Genomic DNA, 27,117 nt, shown 5'->3' with positions numbered 1-27,117 from the left:
GATTCAAGGTTTCGTGAAAGTGAAAGTAGATCAGTTATGCAATTATGGCTTCGTCGGAATCAAAGTTCGACATATTATCATCGGACATTGAAGATATATTTGAAGATGTACCAGATGTTGCAATAGGTTCGAAGGAGTTAGAAAAACTAAAGGCAAATATACAAAAGGTATGCAGCTTTAAAGCAGGGCACAACAGCATGGGAAGCCTTCAAGGACACAACAGATGACCAGTATGGTCCCCATTATGCACACAAGACATATCTTAGGGTCGTAGAGAGTACACATCGGGCTATTTTAGAATTAACTTTAGATAGGTTATTGTTTAATTTGTATGTCTTGCAAAATTTGGTATATATATATATATATATATATATATAAATTAAGAAAAGAAAGAAAAAAACTCGAGGCAAAACCAATCTAATTAAAATTAGATCCTATGATCCGCTCATCTAGCAATAGTACATGTAGATGAGTGGATCATAAGACCTAATTTTAATTAGATTGAGGCAAATCATTCTGATAACGGAATCCCAAATTCAAATTCGAGTTGTTGGAAATCACAAGTGATAAATCTGTCAGACTCTGACTTTGATGTGGGATTGTTTTGTTTTCATTAACGGTGACAAATCTGTTTTCTGAGACTGCACAGATATACTGTGATTTTTTAATTAATTCCACACAATATGTACAATGCAATTTCCACAGTTCATAAATTATAAAACAGACCAAGGGCACAATTTTATCCAAAATGAACAAAAATTTTTTTTTCTTTGTCATTGGTTAACTCTGGCAAGTCTGAATCAGTTTTACTGGTCACAGCATTATCAGTGTTCTCGCCTACAAAGACATGATTCCAAACTGTGATCATATGAGTCAAAATCATACACTGTATACGACAAATCAAATCAAATAATCTTTATTTAAAGTCAGACATGGTAAAAAAATAAAGTACAACATTAGCTGTAAAGAGCTATTACCGACTATTCATAGACATTATGATAATATAAGAGACATAGATATCATTATGTTATAAGAGACGTATAACATATTTTACAGGCACTAAAACTACATAAAGTTCATGTAAACATCATTTTACTAAGACAAATATTCATACAACACAAACTAAAGGAGATATAATATATGTAAGGATAAGAAGTTCATGCCAACAAAATATAATCAGAAAACAGAAAGGACTAAGAAATGCTAAGACGATGCCAAATAAATATTACTTTACCTGCAAATTTAAACATAAAAGCTACATGGATCATGTGTAGAGTAATTGAGCATGGTAATCAAAAGCAATATTATGACCTTAAAAGCATTAAGAAAAAATAGTAATATATGTATTTGAATGCTATAAATAAGTAAAAAATCAAGCACCAAGAAGAAAGTAATAATAAAGAAATTGTACAAACTACAATATATTATAATTTTTAACTAAGAACATGCACTACATTTGCAGTCCTGAGCCCCCTTCCCAACTGTTGATTTGTGATTTTTAAAAATTGATTAAATTTAAGAAGAAGTTTGTCTAAAAAAATCAGGAAGGAAGTTCTATAGCTTGCCTGCACTAAAACGAAAAGAATTCAGACCATAACTAGTTGTTCTTGCCTGTGATATTTCTGTGAAATAGTCTATGTAAATGAGGGACATTTAGTTAATGAGATGCTTTCTTACAACTATTGGATATATGTTGCTCAGATTTAAGATGATAATCTGTTGTAACACTTCGTAATTTCACAGGGCCTCCGTGAACGAGTGGTTAGAGCATCACGCTCAAAATCACACGGCCTCTCACCATTAAGTGAGAAAGTTTCCCAGTTTACTTTCGGAAGGTCGGTGGTCTCTTCCCAGGTACATTGTATCTGGGTTCTCTCTTCCACCAATAAAAACCGGGCGCCACCTGATAACTGAAAAATTGTTGAGTATGGCGGAAAACATCAATCAATCAATCGTAATTTCACACAATCATCTGGCTGAATTTTGCAAAATAAAAGATATTGAAACAGATGTTAAAAATTATCGGCCCAAGGATGGACCTCTGGGATACACCTTTGTACAAACTTAAAAATCCACTACACAGATCATTCACCTTAACACATTGGTGTCTATTGCTGAGAGAGCTCTTTATAAGATTTACAACATTGTCAGCTAATCCATATGAAAGTTTCAATAAAACAAGATCATGAGGTACACATGCAGTCAAATGCTTTTGACAAATCCATCAATATTGCAGCTGCATACTTATTTTCATCTAACATTTTCTTGCAATCAACTATCACTTTCATCAATGCTATTTGACACCCGTATCTCTATCTAAAAGCTGATAAAAAGTCATTAAAATGATGGTTAAAAACTTCAAGTAATTGACAATGTATATTGCTTTTTCAAAAACTTTTGACAGTACAGGTGGCATACTAACAGGACGATTAAATTGCATGTACCTGCAATGGTACTACTTGTGCCACTTTCATTCTAACTGGAAAGCTACCGTTTAAAAGAAAAAAATTACAAGACACCGAACTACCGGATATCTCTGGTAAATTTTCAGTTTGTCTGGTAAAACTTAGAACCTCATCTGACAAACTGTCTGGTAGATATCAGCAGACAAAGAACCTCATCTGACAAACTGTCTGGTAGATATCAGCAGACAAAAAAAAAGATCATATCTGCGTTGTTTATTGACTTTTACGCAAACATAAACTTAGTCTGATTGTATACCATGAACTTACTTTCCCAGAAATCGTAAGCCCTGCACTCCGTGCATGTACTTTCAATATTACGCATGTCATTCAACTTCTGATTATGTGACCTATCAAATGGTTGAACAGTCGTGGTTCAGACGAAAAACAGAAAGTTGAAAGTCTAAACACAGGTGCTTGTCAACATGATCGCATATCCCCTCTCTCTTATAGTTTTAAAAAAATATATTTTAAGAATAATTAAAACTATTCACTTCCGAGGCGATAGTTCCGATTTTTGTCAGTTTTATGAAAATTTTATGCAATAGATCACGTAAATGTTGGCCAGCTTTATGTTGCGAAGTTTAAGGAAATAACTGTAGTATTGAAGGTTGAGCGAGTAAACAATTAAATCACATAATACTTGTCTTTCATTATTAGTACTGTATCGAGTTTTCCGGGGGGGGGGGGGGGGGGGGGGGGGGGGGGGGGGATCTACTTTCATTTTTGAAGTTTCCAACCTTGTTGCCTATTTTGAAGTTACATCATGTGCTAAAAATGGCAAATTTTACGTATTGCATATGCACAGTAAAATGAGTAATTAAATGAAAATGGTTATATTTGTGTTTAAATATTCTTTTGTAAATTTGGGGGGGGGGGGGGGGGTGTCAGAGATATATGATTATATCAACAAGAACCTATGAACAAACAAGGATGAAAATCAAACTTCAACAAAATTGAGAAGAAAGTTTAATCCTGTGTGGTCAAAACATAGAGAGCTGTTAAACACAAGTTAATGTTTTGAACTGTCACATTCAAGGCTTGATAATGAAAGAAGTTGAAACAATCTCGGGGTTTTTTATATATTTTGTCTGATAAATTTTTAACTTGTCTGGTGAATTTTTTAAATTATCCCTAATCTACAGGACATAATGTCTTTCGCCAACTCTGAATAGATGCTAAAGGTTTAAGAATTTCTTTGTGTACAATCTTTTATGAAACTCCATCTATACCTGTGGCTTTCCATATGCCTATTATATTAATGCTTTCACCACAGGTTCAAAATTAAAAAGTTCTTTATTATTTTCATCTTGAAATGTCTGGACACTTTGGTGAGATTCATCTCCTTTTATGCTGCTTATTCCTAGTATGTTTTTGGCTACATTGACCAAGAATTCATTGACAATTTCACTAACTCTGCTTTGATCACAAACCGTAGCATCAACTTCGGATAAATAACGTCTTGTTTGACTGTGTTACTCCTGTTTGTAATAAAAGACTTAATGGTGGGCCAAAAATTCTTTGATCTGGCCCCAGGATCATGTAACAAACTCAGACTTAAGTCAAAATTTCAATCACATGTAAAACATTCATTACTTTTGAAATGAAACTCTTAATTTGCATACACCAGAAATTCAATGAAACAATATTGAATAGCAATTTTATTTTGGAATGATCGACTTCTCAATCATTTCATCACAATATTCAGATTTTGACTTAAGCTTAAGATGTTTCATGATCCTGGGGCCTGGACATCGCGTTCAATAAGAAAACTTAATAAAAAGAGAGACATTCTTTGTATATGTAATGGGGACGTGTCGAACCATCAGCCCTTGTGACCGGTAGGAAGATTTTGGCGATTAAAGTTTGGGGTTTTTTGGGGGGTTTTTTTGGCTGCATGTTTTGTAATTTAGCACATTTTAAATCATGCTTCGGATCCCTTCTACCCTTGAGAAAGGTTACTGATAAACAGAGTCTCAATATCACCAAAGCATTTACATAATGAAGTAGAAGTCATGCGTTTGCACATTTTACTAATTTTGCCGATTGGTGTAGCACATCATTGTCGCATTGCACCATCTTTCAGCAGTATTTGCCTATTGGTTCATGGTTCGGTCTCTTCCCAACAATTAGAGATCAAAATCATTTTTCCAATCGCCATTACTTGTGCATTTTATTTCCACAAGCAATACTGAAATTCCACAATTTTTAATTCTGACACATTTTATCATTTTAAACATCAAATAGAGAAATATTTCTCTTTACCAATTACTTTATTATTCACCTGTGTACCTAAATACTTTTACATGACTTATACATGCCTTGTAACACTGACTAATATAATCCCTGCCAGCTAATATATTCGGATTTCATTACCTACATGTGCATGTCGGGTGCACCGCAAATGTAATCCCTATTACATTTAACAGTTGTGAATGCACCTAACAATGTATACAAGTGGTTGACATTGTAGATATCACTTACATTATCAACTGCCAAGGCCAAAAACAAAACTTGATTTGTTTGGTGTACTCCAACCGACCCGTCAAATTTGCTCCTACCCGATCATTTTTTTCAGCAATGTAAAAAAAAAAATTTAGATTTTTTTGTTTTGTTGTTGGGTTCCCTTGAAAAATAGGAAATTCTCCTTATTTTAATGAAAGAAAATATCAGAAAATTTCATGACGTTCCAAAAAAAAAAAAACCTATCTACCGACCCACCTTGAAAAATGTGGGTCGGAGTATATCACACAAAAATATTTTTAATGACGGCCCAATGTAATACCTGCATGTCTTATTGTATGATTCTGTTATCAAACTGAGTTTTAGAGTTGCTGTTTACTTTATTTCTTCAGATGACAGTTTATGATAATGTTCCCAAGGGAAGATCTTATAGTGATTTTAATTGTTTCTTATCAATAAGTCTTTCATTTGTATTGAAATTCTATTTATTCTTCTTTTTTCCCTATCATCATTATCTCAGTAATGCATTGTTCGATCGCTACAATTTTTTTAACAAATCTCCATTACATGTATTGTATTGTTTATTGGCTTTAAGCCTTACGGCTCATCAGCATAATACATATTCAATTACAAAATATAAACAAATAAGATGTATACAGTATGAAAAGTGGAGTGAATATTAGAGGATGGACATACATGAAGAGAGTTATAAGACAAGTTTACATAAAAAAGAAACCAACAAAAACCAGCATATACATTAGACGATAGTTTGGCTAGATCGTAATAGTAAAGCACATTTTAAAAATTTACCCAGATTACAGATTTGTTTTCTATTATGAATTGACATCAATTGTACCAGTTTAAACATAGAAGCATGCGACCAATAATATTTTTTCATATATGCAGATCTGAGGTTTTTGTACAAAGGACATATTAAAATAAAATGATATTCGTCCTCAACTTCGTTCAAATTACAAAATTCACACAATCGATCTTGTCTTGCTGTGCCATTATATCTACCTTGTTCAATTCTAAGCTGGTGAGCAGACAATCTAAATTTTGCTAAAAGATTAATAAGATTTTCCGGAATAGATTTTGTCAAGTAAAATTGAATGGTAACATTATCAATAAGGTGTCTATACAGAATACATTTGGGTGAATTATCAAAAAATTCATCTCGTGACTGCATGAAGTTGTCAGTTAAACGCTGTTTGAGACATTCTAGAAATAAAACTTCATTATTAACATAGTGGTTAAACCATACATCACTAAATCCTTTCGATAATAATAAATGCTTAACTTGGCAGCGCCAATTACAGTTCTTGTGATTGCAAATCAACATGTCATCATATATAGATTGAAGGATACAATTGTCGGTTTTGATAACTTTCAACCAATATTTGATAATTTTTATCATACGTAAATTATACATTGGCACACGACCAAGTTCCCCGTAAACCATATAATTTGGAGTGCACTTCTTTACATGTAAAATTCGCTTACAAAAGTCCACATGTACCTTTTCAACATCGTTACCTGGGTTAAAACCCCAAATTTCACTACCATAATTCAAAACACTTGAAACATAAGTATCAAATAAATAAAGTTTTGTTACAATATTCAGTGACAGATTATCACAAATTCGAAGAATATGGTACATACATTTTCTACCCTGCTCGGCGATAATACACTGAGACTTTAAAAATTTACCATTAAAATTTAAAGCAAGACCAAGATAATTAAAGCTGTCAACAACTTCTAGTTCGCTACCATTGTAAAACCATTTGCTGGCGGCATTTATTTTCCCTCCGTTACGAAAGACAAGAACTTTTGTTTTTTGAATGTTAACTTTTAGGTCCCATTCGTTACAATAAACTGATAAAGTATTTAACATGTTTTGTAATCCTGTGGCTGATTCAGAAAAAAGTACAGTATCATCAGCGTACATTAGCAAAAACAGTGATATATCTTTAAAGTCAATCCCATCACATAAGTTATTAATAAATGCATTCTCAAAATCATTCACATAGAGAGAGAACAAAAAGGGGGACAACCCCTCACCTTGCATTAATCCGTTTGTACATGAGAAGAAGTTCGATAATTCAGATTGAAATCTAACACAGGATTTTAAGTTACTATATAGTGATTTGATGATTGTAAGTAATTTACCAGTGATGCCACAGCGTGATAATTTTAAAAATAACTTGTTTCGGTTGACATTATCGAAAGCCTTTTGATAATCAACAAAACAGCAAAATAACTTATTTTTGCGTGATAACGTTCTACTAATGACACTTTGTAATGCAAATATAGCGTCTGTAGTGCCAAAACCTGGTTTGAAACCAAACTGAGCATCTGACACAGAATTATTCCCGTAAGACCATTTTAACAACCTATCATTTAAAACAGAAGTAAATATTTTTGCCAAACAACTCACCAGAGTTATGCCTCTATAGCTATTAGTGTCGTTAGCATTTCCTTTCTTAAAAGATGGGAAAATAATTCCCTCAGACCAACATGTTGGAAATGTGCCACGATTAAAGATAATATTGAATAGATGTGACAACAATGGACATGATGGAGTAAAAATAACTCGAAATTTACAAAAGTATTCATTTAACAAGTTATCAATGCCCGGTGATTTAGCAGCTTTCGTTTTCTTTAATACATTACAAACTTCATCACATGATATTGGAACATCTAGCTCCTCGAAAATGCAACTTTGAGCTCGGTCCACATCTGTATTATTGTTATCTCCATCATTGTTACAGACAAACTTGAAATGCACAAAAAAATTATTCAAAGACAACTCTGTAGGTGGAGACCGTGAATTCTTAAACGCTTTGTAAAATTGCCTAGGATTATTCCTACGTAACAGACTAAGTCGGTTCCCCTCTGATCTTAAATACTTACGTCTGACCTGTCGTTCATAACGTTTGTATTCACCTTTAGCTTCAACCAGATTACATCTGTTTTCCGGGCTACGCTCAGAATTAAAGATGTACATAAAATGACGATAAGTGTTGTACAAGTGCTTACATTTTTCGTCAAACCAAGGTTTATCCTTGCTGGTAGAACTTTTCTTATTTGGTGAATTTTTTTTTACAACATATGTTACATTTCTAGAACAAGGTTGAAAAACATCATTTAATATAGAATTAAACTGCTCAATACCACGATCCAGTGTTAGGGTAGATGATTGTATTAAGTCGATAATATTATACAGATCACTGACTTTGTCATTGAGGTCACGTTCCATTTGTTCCACGTGCTCGTCGTCCCATCTGAACTTCCGTGTCGTATTTGGACCACTCGTGATTACATCACTATTATTGGAAAAGCTAGCATTCATACATTTCAAAGTAAATTCTACTGGTGCGTGATCTGACCATTCGTTAAACTCACAGACGTTAAGCTTAGTGACATTGTTAAAGTACGCATTTTCTACTAAAATGTAATCTATAACACTTGTACCCAAGTGATTGTAAAAAGTTAACTGACCATTTTCATCACCTGGTGTTCTGCCATTACAAAGTCTTAAACCAGTAGATTTACATAATTCTAAAAACTTTCTGCCAAACCTATTAACCATCATATCTTCTGATACTCGATGTGGCATGACCGAATCGGTGTTATAATCAAAAACATTTGACAGCATATCATGAATAGGTATAGCAAGAGAGTCTTCTACAATATAATCAGGTAAATTACTAACTCTACTGTTTAAGTCACCGGCAACAGCAACAGTGCCGTTCTGTGTAAAAATTGACATATCATTTAAGATGCAATCAAATAAATCGCAATTATACTTTGTGTAGTAAACGTTATGATCATGAGGTATATACGCAAAACAGATATAAATATCGGGATGATCTCTTTGTTCTACTCTTAACCATATGAGTGTGTCTTCAACACATTTAACAATTGATACAAACTTACGAAGTGTTTTTCTGTATAACAGCACAAGGCCACCGCCTTTACCCTTCAGTCTAGGAAAACATTTGTATTCAAATTCGTCGTTTAACCAATCGCACTTTAGAGCTGTTCCAAGTTGAATCCAGCATTCTGATAAAAATATTACATCGTAGTCAGATATGACTGTGCAAAAGTCACTGTCACATATCTTTTGCTCTAAATTTCTGTTTACATTCCATGCGACTATACGCAATGAATGTCCGACCCCCGCAATTTCCTATCTCATCGGTTCCTGGATCCGTGGGTTGGTAGGTGGTTTGTATGGAACGCCATCAATGTACAGTTTATTGTACACTAAACGTGTCCTGTGTCCTTGTCGTTGTTTCTCCTTCGCAATGTGAATTAGTTGTCATCTTTGTTCGTTGATTTCTGGTGGAAATTGTTCATTTATATAAAAGTTTGTACCTTTCAGTTCTCTGGATCTGAATTTGACGTCTTGCCTTTGTTTAAAGTTGTTAAACTTCGCCACTATTGCTCGGGGTTTGTTACGTCCCATCATTCTATGTACTCTGTCAAACTTAATGTTGCTCACATCAGCCGTATCCATTTTCAGTTCTTTTTCTAGAAATTCTCGTAAAATGTTCTCAGTCACATTAGGGGTTTCGTCGACTCTCTCAGGAATATTTGAGAAGATTAAATTGTCCCTCATAGAGCGCACTTTTACGTCAATGATTTCCCATTTCAGTGCTTGATTTTCTGACTCTAGGTGTGCTATTCGGTCGTCCATTTCGTTACATTGGTACTCTACTCCATCTGTCCTTTCACCGAGCGTTGTAATCATGTCCTTTGTTTGTTGAAGACTTGAGTTTATACTGGATTTTATGTTGGATAGTTCCGATTCAAAATTTGAGATAATTGTGCCGATGCTCGCTACTTTAGTTTCAACACTTTCAAGTTTTTCGAGTTTTTTGTACACACCGTTTACTTTGAACTCCAACGTACGGAAAGCGTTGACAAGTTCCTTAGCCCATGGTGGACATGTATCATTTGTTTGCGATTGCACCAGAGAGACATTTTGTTGATTCTGCGATGCTGCGGTTGGTAACGGTGTAGAAGTAATATTTTCTCGATTGTTTGTATCGATAATTGGTGTAGCTGCCAACGTTGAACTTCCATAGAGCACATCGTTCACTTCACTGAGAACACTACTCACAGCCAAGGTACTACTGTCACTATTGTCCGAACTGCTAAGACTTTGACTTTCTTTTTTGCGTTTTTTATCCTGATTCTCACGACGAGATTTCCCCATTTGTATCTATAATCGCTTCAATTATAAAGAGCTAACATACACAAAACGTATGTCGCAAGATAATTTGACCTTACACTTATAAAATCCCCCAAAATCAGGAGCCCCCAAAAACACGTCCACACACCTTGAAATCTAATCACACATGTACACAGCAAATCCCCATTACATGTACCTACCAAATCTCCATTATTGTACACACTGAACCATTACATGTACGCACTAAATCATTACATGTACACACTAAACCATTACATGTACACACTAAATCATTACATGTACACACTAAATCATTACATGTACACACTATACCATTACATGTACACACTAAATCATTACATGTACACACTAAATCATTACATATACACACTAAATCATTACATGTACACACTAAACCATTACATGTACACACTAAATCATTACATATGCACACTAAATCGTGACATACACATACATGTACATACACACTAAATCTTTAATACATCTACGCAGTAAATCATTACACGTAAACACTAAATCATTACTCGTACACACTAAATCATTACATGTACACACTAAATTATTACATGTACAATCCCTTGGAGACCTGCGTTAGAATATATTTTAGGTCCTCAGTACCCCTTAGCCTGTCGTAAAAGGGGACTAAATGGGGCAGTCCTTCGGATGAGACCGCAAAAACCAAGGTCCTGTGTCAGCGCAGTTGTGGCACGACAAAAATCCCTCCCTGCTCAAAGGCCATAAGCACCGAGCATAGGCCTAAATTTTGCAGCCCTTTAATACCAGCAATGGAGAAGTTTCCACGAGTGAAAAATTCTCAAGCAGAATGATAAACATTATACAATCAGTCAATCATTACATGTACACACTGAATCATTACATGTATGGACAAACTCTGTGATACCAAATTATCAATGCAAGTGCATATCAAATCCCTAATGCATGTACAAACCTAATCCACCTTTGCATATACAAAGCAAAGATGAAATTTAAACATTACTTAATGGACAGAAGTTTGTAATTTACAGACTGTCACATTTTAATCTTTAATAGGTACATATCCTGTTGATATTTGAGATTTTTTTTTATCATACAGGATGGTTTTCGGACTGGTCTTTCCGTGGGTCAGGAGGGAGAGATACAGACGAGCTTTAATCAAGCTTTCTCTCAAGGCATCATCCTACTGCAAAGTGTGTCCAGTGTCAGAGGCCAGATCTGGTAAGGAGCCTTTATAGATCATGCAAAACTCTGCCAAAGTAACAAACCCTAGATTCATGGACTTCATTCGATATGCCTGATTTTTAGAACGTGTTTACTGTGGAAAATGGAGCAGGTAGATTTATATATTATAGGGAAAAGAGTGATGATTCATTTCTTAAATATCTCTATACAAACATTTTCATCTTCTTTATAATTTACCAGGCTGATTGTAGACAAATTCCCACCAACATTTGAAAATTTATTCCAAGCACTGATGAAAATAAACACAAGTTCCTTTGCTTGTATAGGTCATATTTGTACTTCTTTACAACATACAGGGCAGGGATCTGGTAGTGAATTACACTCTTGTTTAACATACAATGTTATACACATGTCTACAAAAACCATTTCTATGTGGGAACCCGGATTAGAATAGGTCATCAGTACCCCTTGCTTGTCGTAAGAGGCGACTAAATGGGGCTGTCCTTCGGATGAGACCGCAAAAACCGAGGTCTTGTGTCACAGCAGGTGTGGCACGATAAAGATCCCTCCCTGCTCAATGGCCATAAGCGCCGAGCATAGGTCTAAATTTTGTGTGAGTAAAACATTCTCGAGAGGGACATTAAACAATATACAATCAAATTATCAATCAATCACTAGTACTTATGGCAATGTTAACCGCGTTAGGTTTGACGCGGCGGGAGGAACCATAGTCGAAAGCGAAACGAGCACCCTTAGGCCAAAATAAAATATATGTGTTTCCTAATTCACTCTCCCCAAAAATTAGATAAGATAGATGGGTAAGACATATTATTTGATTAAAACATTTCATTTGAAATCTTAGGTTTTGATACGCTTTCAATACAGATCTTTATTATACATTACAAATACTTTTCACACATTTTGAAGATCAATTGTAGTTAAAATGCAAATCAGAGAAACTCAATTGCAAACAGAAAAAAATACCAGTTTGAAAATGCAGGATTTATTTTGTTTGATATATATCGTCAAGAAAATATTTAGGGTCGACCACAAAAAAGGTAGGTTGGGTCGGGAAATGGGAAACACACATTCTATTTTGGCCTTACCACCAGGGTACCACGAATAGTGTATTGAGAAAAAAGATAGAGTTTTTTTTTATCCATTTTTACTTATTTCATATGAATACAAGTTCCTTACATTGCATGTACAATATCAACACGCCATTCTTTTGTAGTGCTTATCTTTCTTTGAACCATCTAACCAGTAAGGCAGAAAACATGGTAACAGATGATACACAAGGCAAATTGGAGGACCTTTTACAAGAGGTTCAAGCATTTGAGCATACCTGTCTTGAGCTTTCTGATGAGCGGGGATATGGGGAGTTGGAAGCAGAGGTGGAGAAACGAGTCCAAGAGTTCAAGACCCGACTTGAGCTAGTGACACGGAAGTGACTCCTGTAAAAGTGACCCCCCATCAGAACAGGTGAAACACAGGTAAATCAGCAGCTGATTAATGTACAGTGGTGTGAACGATTAGATAATAGGTGAACAGGTATGTTATGCAGTGAATTTTGTTTAAACCTGATACGCCTGGTACTAAAGATTTATTGGGTTTTATCAACATTATGCATTTACTTGTATGCTGCAAGTCCAAAAATTAATTTGACTGACAATATTACAGTCAATACATTAATTAACTTGAAGCATAACTTACACACTGTGTGTATTGACTGTATTAACATGTAATCATGTTATTACAGGGACAGTATATGCCAAAATTGCCGAAATATACCAATCTTCTTCACAGAAAGAAATCATTTAAATGTTTTACCTATACCAGTATATTTCTAAATGTTTTCCTAGATTAATCGAACTTACAAGCTTTTTATTAGTTTTCTTGCCTTGAGGTATAGTGTATATATATATATATATATTTGTGTTTATTTTTAAGTGTATTATGACTTCATAACCATGATATATACAAACACCTGGCCATATTACGCAAGTTGTTTTTATGGTTTTAAGGCATTGTATTTCATGATGCTAAATAGTTTAAAAGATTATTAAAGGAGAAAGAAAATATCAAATTCCACTGGAATTTAGAACATATGGCAACGCTGGGAAATAAGTGTCAATCGTGTGTAAGTTACACTGTAAGTTAATCGTGTGTAAGTTACACTGTAAGTTAATCGTGTGTAAGTTAATCATGTGTAAGTTACACTGTAAGTTAATCATGTGTAAGTTTTACTGTAAGTTAATCATGTGTAAGTTACACTGTAAGTCAATCATGTGTAAGTTATGCTTTAAGTTAATCGTGTGGAAGTTATGCTGTTACAGTAGGTTAATCATGCCTAAGTTATGCTTTAGGTTAATCATGTGTAAGTTACACTGTAAGTTAATCATGTGTAAGTTTTACTGTAAGTTAATCATGTGTAAGTTAATTGTGTGTAAGTTACACTGTAAGTCAATCATGTGTAAGTTTTACTGTAAGTTAATCATGTGTAAGTTAATTGTGTGTAAGTTACACTGTAAGTTAATCATGTGTAAGTTTTACTGTAAGTTAATCATGTGTAAGTTAATTGTGTGTAAGTTACACTGTAAGTCAATCATGTGTAAGTTAATCGTGTGTAAGTTTTACTGTAAGTTAATCATGTGTAAGTTACACTGTAAGTCAATCATGTGTAAGTTAATCGTGTGTAAGTTATACTGTAAGTTAATCATGTGTAAGTTATACTGTAAGTTAATCATGTGTAAGTTAATCGTGTGTAAGTTACACTGTAAGTTAATCATGTATAAGTTACACTGTAAGTTAATCGTGTGTGAGTTATGCTGTAGGTTAATCGTGTGTAAGTTACACTGTAAGTTAATCATGTGTAAGTTAATCGTGTGTAAGTTACACTGTAAGTTAATCGTGTGTGAGTTATGCTGTAGGTTAATCGTGTGTAAGTTACACTGTAAGTTAATCATGTGTAAGTTATGCTGTATTAAAGTTAATCGTGTGGAAGTTATGCTGTAAGTTAATTGTGTGGAAGTTATGCTGTTACAGTAGGTTAATCATGTCTAAGTTATGCTGTAGGTTAATCGTGTGTAAGTTACACTGTAAGTTAATCATGTGTAAGTTTTGCTGTAAGTTAATCGTGTGTAAGTTATGCTTTACATATGTCCAAACAAGCTGTAAGTTAATCTTGTGTAAGTTATGCTTTAAGTTAATCGTGTGTAAGTTATGCTGTACATATGTCCAAACAAGCTGAAAATTAATCGTGTGTGAGTTATGCTGTAGGTTAATCGTGTGTAAGTTATGCTTTAAGTTAATCATGTGTAAGTTACGCTGTAAGTTAATTGTGTGTAAGTTACACTGTAAGTCAATCATGTGTAAGTTACACTTTAAGTTAATCGAGTGTAAATTACATTATAAGGTCATTGTGTGTAGGATTGTAAAATCCAGGAGCTTCACCACCTGGGCCCCCACCAGTGCTTTGCCCTGGACCCACTGGGAGCCTCAAGGTGGCCCCCAGACCCCCTACCTCATAAGGTCCCCCCAACCTAACCGCAAATCCTGGATCCGCCCCTGGTTATTCCCAAGCAAAGTGATGCAAAGAACACCAATCCGGTTAGTGATGACAGGTAGGGGGGTATTATGTCCATCACTCAGGGGGAAGTATCGGACAGGAAATACCGAGAACGAGCTCTTACTTTTTCCGATATTGAGCCGTTACACCGGAAGAGGCATGTTACTGACTCCCTAGGTGACACTGCTGACTCTTTGTAAATCGGCAAATGTTTAACCGGTTTTGACTGGTTTCCTATAACGCGAAGAACTCTTGTCTTTCTAGTGCTAATTAGTCCCAGATTTCTATGAAAAAGGGCCGAGTCAAGTTTATGTGTGGAATAAAACACAAAAATTGCAGTGTTTTGATAATGAAAATATAATACGATATAGAAATACAGTTTGTTAGTTTACTGATGAACTAGATTGACTTGAAAAGTTTACAACTGTTGCACAAATCATTAGAACTTCTAAAATTACATTAGGCAAAATAAAAGATAAAGCATTCCAATGCATTCATGCAGAAATGATCTAACTGTAGCAGATAAATGTTCATAACTGTCCTCATCCATTCACCCTCTTCTGAAAACCCCCCTTATTGATTGATAAAGGGCCACCACTTTGTGTCGGATACCCTAATAGGATGATACCACGACACTAGCAAAGTAGCCTACATTTATACGCCTGGGGGGGGGGGGGGGGGGACATATTCACTCTCAGGAGATTGTTTATCATCCTGAGCATCACCATCCATCCATGTCCATTCATCAACTGAAATAGAGATGTTCAATACTTAAGGAAAGCCAAAACTAAGTACAAAATGGATACATATATAAATCTGTCAGTGGCGAATCCTGAACATTTTTTAAAGGGGGGGGGGTGCAATCCAGGTTTGTATCTTTTTCGCACCGAAATAAAATAGTGGATGTGGGGGTGAAGATCCCAAACTGGCAAAAAACAAATTGTTGAAAAACAGAGTTGCAACTACCGAGCTCGACACTCCCTCTAAATCCGCCACTGTTTATGCCTAATGTTATGATAGTCTGGATCATCCCACTGTATGTGTATATACGAACATAGGGATGATACAGTAGGTCAAATACAAACCCCTGGATATACCAGAGGTGCGATCAGGTGCCTAGGAGGAGTAAGCATCCTCTGTCGACCGGTCACACCCGCATGTGTTGAATTTTTACCACTGATTTGCGTACAAGTGGATTAGATACGTCTTGTTTGACGACAATAAAATCTGTCTGTCAAGTAAAAGTGTTGGTAAGTTTTTCCAGTAGTTCTGAGTGCTAGTTGTCGTATGGGAGGAAGTGCCCCCTTTGCTAAACCAGATTATACAAAATAAATTACTGATCCTAGTTTTTATTTGACCACTGGTCACAAAATAGAATACAATAAGAATTAGATTATACAACAACAACAGGATAATACATCTACCTATAACTTGTATTTAATGTATACCTGGAACATTGTTGATGGTTTTCTACATCACGTCGTAATTCCACGCGGCGTAACATCGACAACTGTGCCCCTGCAGCTCACATATTTTTCTTTTCCTCTCACCGGAACTCACATATTTTCCTTTTCCTCTCACCGGAACACGGTCATCGTTATTTGTCCAGTTCAGACACTCCAAAAACATGTTTGTTTACCGTCAAGCGTTTTCGATAAACAAAATGGCCGCCATCGCCCGTGCGAATACTTTTGTCCACAGTCTACAAATCGTATATATGATATCAGTGAAGTTGTTCCAAATAAACTAATTAAATTTAATACAGTTGTTTCAAAAGTTCGGAAAATAGTAAATTTATGAAAAGGCCATTATAAACTGTACCTTGGCTTACTGGTAATTATGATGTCATACCAATATGGTAATTGACCTGCTACAACGGCCCGTGCTACATCCCACTGCCCTAACTCTGGGAGGGAACCAGTGATACCCAAAACAAGATATTCGCTGTTGGTAACATAGTGAGTCCTAAATTGAACCCACACAGAATTCTCCGCCATCTTCATTGTTATTTAGAATTTAGGAAAGTTTATAGAAAAAGCGAACTTTCTATCTTGAATATTACTGACGTATGTAATTTTATGACGTCACAGTAGTAATTCTCCCAATCGGATCACGCGCTCGTCCTTTTCCATAACCGGCAAGATACAAGTTCTCATTCTCTCACCAGAGGGCGCGTTACGCAAGCTTCACATACACGGAACTCTCGGTAGAGAATGACAAGTTCTATTTAACAAAATTTTCCCTGTGGTAAAATGGAGGACAAACCTAGTCAACGTTTGATATGTACGCCAATATAATACACGTAGGCCCTTGATGGGGTCCAGGCCGGGGGAGCCCCTGGGTTCTTGCAATTTATAAAACTATTTTTAAAAAATCCAAAATTTCAACCTCAAGCGGATGGCACAGCTGTATGATCCGATGCCCCGAGGTCCTCAGTACCCTTTGCTTGTCGTAAGAGGCGACTGAATGGGGCGATCTTTCGGATGAGATCGTAAAAACCGAGGTACCGTGTCACAGCAGATGTGGCACGATAAAGATCCCTCCCTGCTCAAAGGCCGTAAACGCCGAACATAGGCCTAAATTTTGCAGCCCTTCAACGGCAATGGTGATGTCTCCATATGAGTGAAATATTCGAGAGAGAGAGAGAGAGAGAGAGAGAGAGAGAGAGAGAGACGTTAAACAATATACAATCAATCAACGTGCAATCTCATGAAAAAATTGTCGAAATTCGGACCATACAACTAAAAAGCGGGGCCAAAGAACATTTCCAAATATTTATCAAAACATCCCCAGATTGTCAATAAATTTTGGATGAGGCCCAGCAGGAACACAAAAACACCGGTCATGAATATCAATTTTAAAATCAAGTATTGTTATCACAGGACATACTCCAACACCCGTATAAAAAGTCAGTTATAAGTTACGGAGCTATATTTTATTAATGTGAAAAGCATTTAAACGACCCTATCATGTTTGCATATCGCTGACACGGGGATTTGAAATGCTTTGGATGATACGTGACTTATATTAGTTGCTCAAATCGATATTCATAATCAATGTACAAATGTTTTAATTCATACGTGGAATTGGTGTGTGTATTAATTTCAGTTTTTAATTTGAGAAATTTGGATATTTTGTCATAAACCGTAAGTTATTGCCAGTTCAATATGTCCTGTATTGCACACATCAGTGTCAGGTGTAGGTATATAATTTATATCGACCTAGTACATTTACTATTAGTTCAGTTTACAATCAGTTTGACAGGTCTTCTTGTTTTGTAGAAATAGACCAATTTCCTCAAATCCATGCCCCTGTAATCTGAGATTCAGGGACATAATTTTTTTTGGTCTGTCCATCTGTTTGTTTGACTGCAAATGCTTTTACCTTGGTCATACCCATTAAACCCTTAATGCTAGGGATTTCGTGTTTTATATGTGTATTCCTTATGACAAGACCTTTCTTTTGGTACCAGCATTACTTGGTAACTTATATGTCACCAGAATTACTCTGCTGTCATACGAGGGGCATCATTGTTTCACAAACACATCTTATAATATATAGCGATGTACTACTATTCGAATACGCAGTTTTATTTAAATGAATCTCCAGCTTCCATTTTGTTCCAGAGTAAGCATTAGCACCATGCTATTAAATTTCATAGTTAACAGAGCAGAATATGTGGAATAGTCCCCATATACATGTATATATATATTTGTACACATTCTCTAACAGAACCTTTGGAGGCCCCCAGTCTGAGTCTAACTTTAAATTTCGAAGAAGCAAATCAATGTTCAATTTTCAATATTTAAGGTCAGATGAGCTTTTCTGATCAATTTTTCCCCAGGTGTCAGATGTATTTTTACATTATTTTTTTTTCAACATCCCAACAACGTTCAACCACTGGATAAATTTTACACTAAAATTTTCTTGTATAGATAAAGTTACTGTATACCATGTGCACGGCGCTATTACACACACGGATTTTAAACCGGAGTCGTGTATTCAACGTGTTCGAAATTCTGCAAAACAAGTCGTATGAGTCTTTCTTTCTCTGGCCAATAATAGACCTGGAATGTGGATTCATTAACGACTTTATTATCTCAAACCCATTCTAAGAAAACTCCTGAATGACGATCGATCTTTCATGGCATTCCTCGTCTACTCTGGTGCAAGTAGAAGCGATAAGGAGAATGCACATCAAAATGACAAAATCTTCCTTTTCGTGTGTTTCCATGTTGACAGAAATGAAACAAATCATCTGTACTTCAAAGGTTGGGGTTGGTTTTTTTTTTGTTGGTTTTTTTTACATAACAGTTGAGTGGAATCTAAACCTGTTTTAACGTGAAGATAAGTGAGGAGCATACAATGACAATTTGATGCAACTCGTATTATCATGTAAACCGGCCCTTACTAATCTAGTATGGTTTGTCAACAAGACCTGACTCTGTCGTCATAGGCCAGGACCTGACTCCGGGGCCATATAACAGGACCTGGCTACAGGGCCATTGAACAGGACCTGACCTCGGGGCCATTGAACAGGACCTGACCTTGGGGCCATTGAACAGGACCTGACTTCGGGGCCATTGAATAGAACCTGACTCCGTCGCCATAAAACAGGACCTGACTCCGGGGCAATAAAACAGGACCTGACTCCGGGGCAATAAAACAGGACCTGACTCCGGGGCCATAAAACAGGACCTTACCCCCGGGCCATTAACCAGACATGTTCACTTTTAATCCCAGTCTATTGTATCAGAAAGTGAACTCTCAGTTTAAAGAACCCCTATGGATTAGGCCCAATCTGATGAATGTTGTTCATGTCTAGTAAAACAATATGGATTTTCAATTCTGCGATAGAAAGTTAGCATGGACCCTCTTCCTCTTAGAAAAGGTTTTCTATGCTCGTCTGTGTTTGTAATGCACTAGAGACGTTTTCTGAGATTAAGTCAGAGTTTGGCTTCGTGACCAGGAGATGGGGGATTTCCCAGTATAGTACCCTTGTGTATATCGTAAACAGGGGATTTTAATATTCCCAGATTCACACGAATGTACGTATGGATAACCATTGTTTTGACTTGAAAGCTTTCTATGCCATAACATAAATTTTGTGTGCTTGAGTTAAAAATAATAGGTGTAAGAAACTAGGTCCGTAACATTCTTATGACAAAGTAAAATAAATGCATCTGTTACAGTCGGTGGACTTCAGATTGTTCAAATTGCACTGGCATTATACATTATCCTGTCATTTCTGGGTTTTATTAAATTAATTTAATTTCCTTATCAAGACATTTATAACTTTTCTGTATGCAGACAGGTGAATATCGCTATAGCCCTAACCTATTTCAAGGATGCACGTTCTGACGAATCAAAATTTCAGAAAAAATTAAACATATTTTACGACCTTGGTGTATTATTCTATTTTTATGTAACTTACATGTATGCAGCAGCACGAATTATGGGACAAGGGAGAATAACACTTCGTCATGATGGCTGACTTCCTTTCGATATTTAAACGATATCAACAATCCATGTATATCCCTTATAGATTTAATTGCCTAGCAAGGTAGCTCAGTAGGTTAACTTATCGACTGCTGATGAAAGGTGAAGATAACTAACAATGATAAATTTCATAACTCCTATAAGGAATATGAAATAGAGAGTTGGGAAAACACAGGTCCCTAGATATACCAGAGGTGGGATCAGGTGCCTAGGAGGAGTAAACATCCCCAGTCGACCGATCACACCCGCCGTGGGCCCTATATCTTGATCAGGTAAACGGAGTAATCCGTAGTCAAAATCAGTGTGCCAAAAACGGCCTAACAATCGGTATGAAACACGTCAGACAGCATTTGACCCAATGACAGGTTGTATTGGCTAACTAGATCATTATAACGATCATAAGATATGCGAAATGCCCTTTAAACGAGACTGTTGAAACCCCTGTAACATCAATTTGTTTTGCAGTAGCCTGTCTCGATCTGTAGTTCGTGCTTTCGAGTCTGGTAGGGATTTTTTTCTCCAGATTACTTTCAACTAATACTGCATATATTAATTAAATAAGGTAAATCTGGATTTGTTCAATTTCAAAATATTATCGTTTATATCCTTCTTTCCCCCATCCCATATCAGGTTTATATGGTGTTATTCCTCCTTAAATTGTATTGTTTCTTTATTTCGTCTCTTTACGCCATATTTGATAGACCTGCGACTCTCGCTTTGATATTCTGAGCGTTTAGCTATGGAACAATCACTACCTTTGTTTACGTGTCACGCATGGCATGAACAGGGCTCGACCCCCACCCCACCCCCGGTCACGAAGCGAACGATCTCGCTGAGCTACCGCGACCGGTTGGTCCTTAACTTGTTTGTGAATATTTTCATACAAAAACTAAATATGCCGGTATCTATTTAGATAAGCGTAGTTTATGGTTTAATGCAGTATGTGTCACTAGTGTGTTTTGTAATAATAATCTTATTTAGTTTCCTTCAGAACAGGCATGGAAATCATGAATGTGAACTAATTTGTCATCATCATTTACAGATTTCATAATGGGAAATGGTGCAAGCTCTGCCCAGCTGTTCGTTGCCAACGATTCCGGTGGAGACGCCTGGATTGTTCTGACACCTTCCAAGGACTTCCCGCTCGTAAAGTACTTTGCAGAAGACTTTGGACTGTCCAGTTTAGCGAAAGCAGACGTCAGAGGGAAGTCTGTTGCAGACCTGTTTAACTTTTGGGCAAAAGGAAAAATAAGAATGGACCGAAAGGAAAGAGTTTCATCGGTCGTATTAGATTTTTTCAAGAACGTTGGTCTACACCTAACTTCCGGTTTTGCACGTGATATGTATGACAAGGCTCTGTGCAACCCCTTGCATTACTTGAGTGCTTATGGATGGGGAGCATTGAATAATTCGGAGGAATTGTGTATTACAATTCTAGTTCAGGCTTCAACCGGTGAGCTGAAGATGTCCCAGTTTAAAACGCTCAGTGATTGGTCCTGGATCGTGAATACGAAGTCGGTGACACTAACAAAGGGCGCGTCGCTGTGGGAAAAGAGACTTCCCGCGGGATACCCGCTGATGGAGTTGAGTATTGAGGACAAGTAACAACACTGCACATAGCCTTTATTTTCATTATATGAAATACAATATAGGGGATCAACATTTATTACGCTTGTGTTTTATGTGCATTATTATGGAATGTATATAAAATCTTTTTTTGTCATGCGGAATTGCTTAAATCATTGGGTTTCCAGGTACATGTACAGATGTAGTGTACATGTAACAATGACTTTACTCACAACTTTACTTTCTCACAAATTTACACTCTCACAAATTTACACTCTCACAACTTTGCACTTTCACAAATTTACACTCACAAATTTGCCCTTTCACAAATTCACACACAAATTCACACTCTCACAACTTTACACTCTCACAACTTTACACTCGCGCAAATTTACACTCTCACAAATTTACACTTTCACAAATTTACACTCGCGCAAATTTACACCCTCACAACTTTGCACTTTCACAAATTTACACTCTCGCAAATTTGTCCTTTCACAAATTCACACACACAAATTCACACTCTCACAATTTTACACTCTCACAAATTTACACTCGCGCAAATTCACATTCTCACAACTTTACACTCTCACAAATTTACACTCTCACAAATTTACACTCGTGCAAATTTACACTCTCACAACTTTGTACTTTCACAAATTTACACTCTCGCAAATTTGTCCTTTTACAAATTCACACACACAAATTCACACTCTCACAACTTTACACTCTCACAAATTTACACTCGCGCAAATTTACACTCTCACAACTTTGCACTTTCACAAATTTACACTCTCGCAAATGTGTCCTTTCACAAATTTACACGTTCACAAATTTACACTTTCACAAATTTACACACAAAAATTCACACTCTCACAAATTCACTCTCAAAAATTTCAAAATCACCTTTTCCTCACTACCTATTAGTGTTCCTCTCTTTTTGCAAAATAGACGACTGTAATAAAATGCATGTTCTATACACAAGTTTATGAGAAATATCTGAAACTTTCAAAACCTATAAATTTAGGGATGGTGTGGCTTCCTCCACAATTGTTTCAATGTATTATGTATCGTGTTTTTTACACGGTTGTGCACAGGGTAAATCTTTTAAAGCGATATTACGGAAGATAACTCGTTTTCCACAGCCTTACAGAGCTTAAGATAATTCGTTTTTACACGATATTGCAGAACATGCATAATTCTATATATTATTCAGAAGATCTGATTAATAAATAAGTGGGTTTATAGGGAGTGAGATACCGGGCATACACACACACACACACACACACACACCTTGACCTGAGGTCGTCCTTATTCTTACCGAATCAAAGAATCAAACCTTGTGAAGTCCTTTGGATTCCGGTCCCCAAGTGCATATATGATAGTGAACTTGGGCTATCCCCCTCTTACTTACTTAGGCCTGTCGTTTCGTGAGGAACATAGGCCATCGACGACAGTCCTCCAACGAACACGATTCTGGGCTGCGTCGTGCTAGGTCATGCCCTGCGATTTTAGTTCTGCCTCGGAGTCACGCCTCCAGGTGTTTCTTGGACGTCCCCTCTTTCTCTTGCCCTGCGGGTTCCAGGTCAGGGCCTGGCGTGTGGTGCTGGAAGGTGGCTTCCTTAGGGTGTGTCCAATCTAGCCCCACTTCCTCCGTCTGATTTGTATGTCTAAAAGTTCCTGTCCTGCTCTCTTCCATAGTTCTTCATTTGTGATCTTTTCAGGCCATCGGATGTTGAAGATGCGCCTGAGACAGGTGTTGTAAAATGTCTGGATCTTCTGCAGGGTTGTTTTGGTCATTCTCCATGTCTCTGCTCCATACAGCAAGACGGACTTAACATTGGAATTGAGGATCCGCAGTTTGGTAGTTATGCGGATGTTCTTTGAGGCCCATATGTTCTTTAGCATGGTAAACGATGCTCGTGCCTGTCTGTCCATCACACTCCCCAGGTAGATGAAAGACTCGAACCTCTTTGATGGGCTCACCACCAACTGTGACTGGTAATTGCACAGTGGTGTTGATCTTCATCAATTCTGTTTTTAGCCGAGTTGCAACGAAGTTGAACTCGGCTATTGGTTTGGTGATGCGGGCGGGCGTCAACAATTGGTTTCCGGATGATAACTCAAAAAGTTTACAATCTAATCAAATGAAACTGAGATATATTGTTGGGTGCCAGGTAAGGAAGACCCCTATTAATTTTGGAGAACAAAGGTCAAGGTCACGGTGACCGAAAATAGATTGAAAACTTAAGACAAATATGGTTTCTTGACAGTAACTCGAAAAGTTTAACTCCAAACTCCTTTTAAAAATGTATTCACAAGAATTTATTACATTATATCCAACAATTAGTTCTTCACAATTATAAATATGCCACATCATTCCTGACTTTACAATGTATCCCATGCAACTCGGCTCATGCACCCCATGGTGCATATATTGATTTTCTTCAAATTGATCTTGAGTCCCATTCCTACTGATGTTGTTACAAGGTGAGTTGTTTTGTCCTGCATCTGAAGAGCCAGGTCATCGGCAAAGTCGAGTCGCGTCAGGAGTGTCCACTGTACACCATTGTTCCTGCCTGATGTGGTAGTCCTCATGATCCAGTCAATAACCAAGAGGAAGAGGAATGGTGACAGGAAACATCCTTGTCGAACTCATGTCTTGACCTCAAAACTCACGGACATCTGACCAGCATGGGCAACCCTGCATGCCATGCCTTGGTAGGTGTTACGAATCAGGGAGACGAGCTTCTCGGGTACTCCATAGTGTCTCAGTATCTTCCACAGTGTCTCACGGTCCACGCTGTCGAACGTTTTCTCGTAGTCGATGAAGTTGATATAGAGGGCTATCCCCCCCCCCTCCTTCTTTATCCCCTCCCAACTTCTTTATCCCCTCTCTCCTTCTTTATCCCCTCCCACCTTCCTAGAATCCTGGATTAGTCAATGAAATTGTTTTATATGGTGATACAGTTTTTCGTTTTTACATTACAGAGGTTTGTCGTTTTACACAGTATTAAAGAAGAGAAATCGTTTTACATGGTGCTATGGATGACGAACTGTTTTACACGATGATTGTGGAACATAAATCGCTCTACATAATATAGTACGTTGTATATTGTTTAACGTTCTGTTCGAGAATATTTTACTCATGGTGACGTCACCATTGACGGTGAAGGGCTGCAAGATTTAGGCCTTGCTCATTGCTTACGGCCTTTGAGCAGGGAGGGATCTTTATCGTGTGACACGGGGTCTTGGTTTTTTGCGGTCTCATCCGAAGGACCGCCCCATTTAGTTGTCTCCTACGACAAGCAAGGGGTACTGAGGACCTATTCTAACCCGGGCTTTGAATGATACAGGAAATGATAAAAATTAATTACATTATATCATAGAAGAGAAACTTTTTCGTTGTTTCTTGTTTAATCGTATGGGAGGTTAACTTTAAGATAGCTTCTCCAGGCCATTACCAACAAGTACACGGTAATTTAGCCATGGCGGTCTATGGCTTATCTGCTCGTTAGACCAATTTAGTTAAGAACTTATGTTCATTCGGATATGAATCGAACAGAAATGAAAATTGCATTGTAAGAATACAAGTATGGATTGAGACGGTGTGAACAACCTTAGATGTGGTGAAGATTTGCATTCGGTATAAATGTTGCAGCTGAGATTAAGCAGTGGCGGATTTAGAGGGGGAGCCGGCGCCCCCCCCCCCCCCCCCCCCCCCCCCCCCCCCCCCCCCCCCCCCCCCGCCTAAAATTTTCAAATTTAAGGTAAATCGCGGTATCTTATTTCGGAAAATGTACTAAACGATAAAAGAAGCAATGATTTCTTCCACTCCCAGAGAAATAAAAGACAAAATCCTTTGATTTCTTGAATTACTTTATTGGGAGAACTTAATTTTTTCTAAAAAAAAAAAAAAAAAAAAAAAAAAAAAAGATTTGGGTCATTTTATTAATTTCACCTTATTAAAATGATAGAAAATAGTACAAATGACTTAATAGGAGAAATATTTCAAGCCCCATAAAATCTGTAAAATCCCCCACCAGGCCTTCGCCCTGGACCCACTGCCTCATAAAGTGGCGCCCCCCGTAACCACAATTCCTGGATCCGCCCCTGTTAAGGACATATATATGTACACTTTGATAAGCTGATAGATATATTTCAATATTTACACAACATTTTCTCAAAATGACAAACAACTAGACCTTAATGACTTATTTACTTTAATTGGAAATGACTTATTTACTTTAATTTGATTTAATTTTATCATCATACTTTTTAAGATATATGACCATTTGCATTCGATCCTGTTTTTCAAATCAGTGACTCGATTTGGGCATGATTAGAAAATCTCGCCGTCCATGTACTAAAAAAATGCAATAGCAAAATTAATGTACAGAATAAATGACAACAATTTGTAAACGGAATAAAGTGAAGATCTATAAAATGAATTTCTGAGTCTTAACCTTAAGATAAAAATAAACTTAATATTATGCTTATATCTAGTGATTAAAATTCATCTTATTTTTTAATTCATTCCCGTCACATGCCTGTGAGGTGTTAAGGAATTCTGAATGATAATAAACCTTGAACTCTCAGTACCAGACTTGGCCTTTTAATGATAGTTATCTGATAATTAATTTACGTAATTATACAAACAGGGATTCATCATTATTCCAACATCATAGACCTTCAAAATTATTTTGTCATCTGAAGTACATTTTTATATTCTATCATTTTATTCTAATTCAAACACGTATAGTTAATGATGTAATTTTTAAAATTTGCAAAAACATTCATGCGATATGTTGAAATTTTAAGAAATAGCATCTTACGATAGGATGCTGGTTTCTCAAATTATAATTTTCAGAAAGCACATTATTTTTCACATAAAGAATAGATGCATCATATCAGCTTATAATTTTGTTTCGTCTTTGTTTACAAATAGCCGTTAGAACGCATTCAGTCTCATGGTTTACAAATAACCGTTAAAAAGCATTCAGTCTATAGGTTTCAATTTTTATTATAGACACAGGTAAGTCAGTAGGGTGTTTCAAACCATAAAAGTCGCCTCTCGTATCGCTATCCGAAGAAGATTCCATTTTCCAGATAAAATTAATGTAGGTGTGATAAAGTCTTGTAAGGGGAATGACCACTGT

General features: G+C 36.6%; 1 protein-coding gene and 1 long non-coding RNA gene across 5 annotated transcripts; one reads left to right on the top strand and one right to left on the bottom strand.

Annotated features, from left to right (window-relative positions):
• Positions 1–22,115, top strand: LOC125665488 (uncharacterized). 4 transcript variants are annotated; one of them, XM_048898138.2, is made up of 4 exons: positions 1–167; positions 11,240–11,361; positions 12,560–12,818; positions 21,435–22,115. In XM_048898138.2, the coding sequence occupies exons 1-3, from the start codon at positions 45–47 to the stop codon at positions 12,774–12,776; spliced, it is 462 nt and encodes a 153-aa protein (XP_048754095.2). In that variant the 5' UTR covers positions 1–44; the 3' UTR covers positions 12,777–12,818; positions 21,435–22,115. The 4 variants fall into 4 exon arrangements, with proteins under 4 accessions (XP_048754095.2, XP_056008213.1, XP_048754094.2 ...); XM_056152238.1 differs by lacking the exons at positions 1–167; positions 11,240–11,361; positions 12,560–12,818 and adding an exon at positions 14,756–14,934; XM_048898137.2 differs by lacking the exons at positions 1–167; positions 11,240–11,361; positions 12,560–12,818 and adding an exon at positions 17,855–18,039.
• LOC130051037 (uncharacterized) lies at positions 15,235–16,468 on the bottom strand. Its single transcript, XR_008799441.1, has 2 exons — positions 16,342–16,468; positions 15,235–15,642 (listed from the first exon to the last, which is right to left on the bottom strand). It is a non-coding gene; the product is annotated as an uncharacterized LOC130051037 (long non-coding RNA).
• Positions 22,116–27,117: the final 5,002 nt, after the last annotated feature.

Source organism: Ostrea edulis, chromosome 10 (genome assembly GCF_947568905.1).
Source record: "Ostrea edulis chromosome 10, xbOstEdul1.1, whole genome shotgun sequence".
NCBI lineage: Eukaryota > Metazoa > Mollusca > Bivalvia > Ostreida > Ostreidae > Ostrea > Ostrea edulis.
Note: the sequence above shows the minus strand (reverse complement) of the source record. Positions and strands in the feature narration are given on the sequence as shown.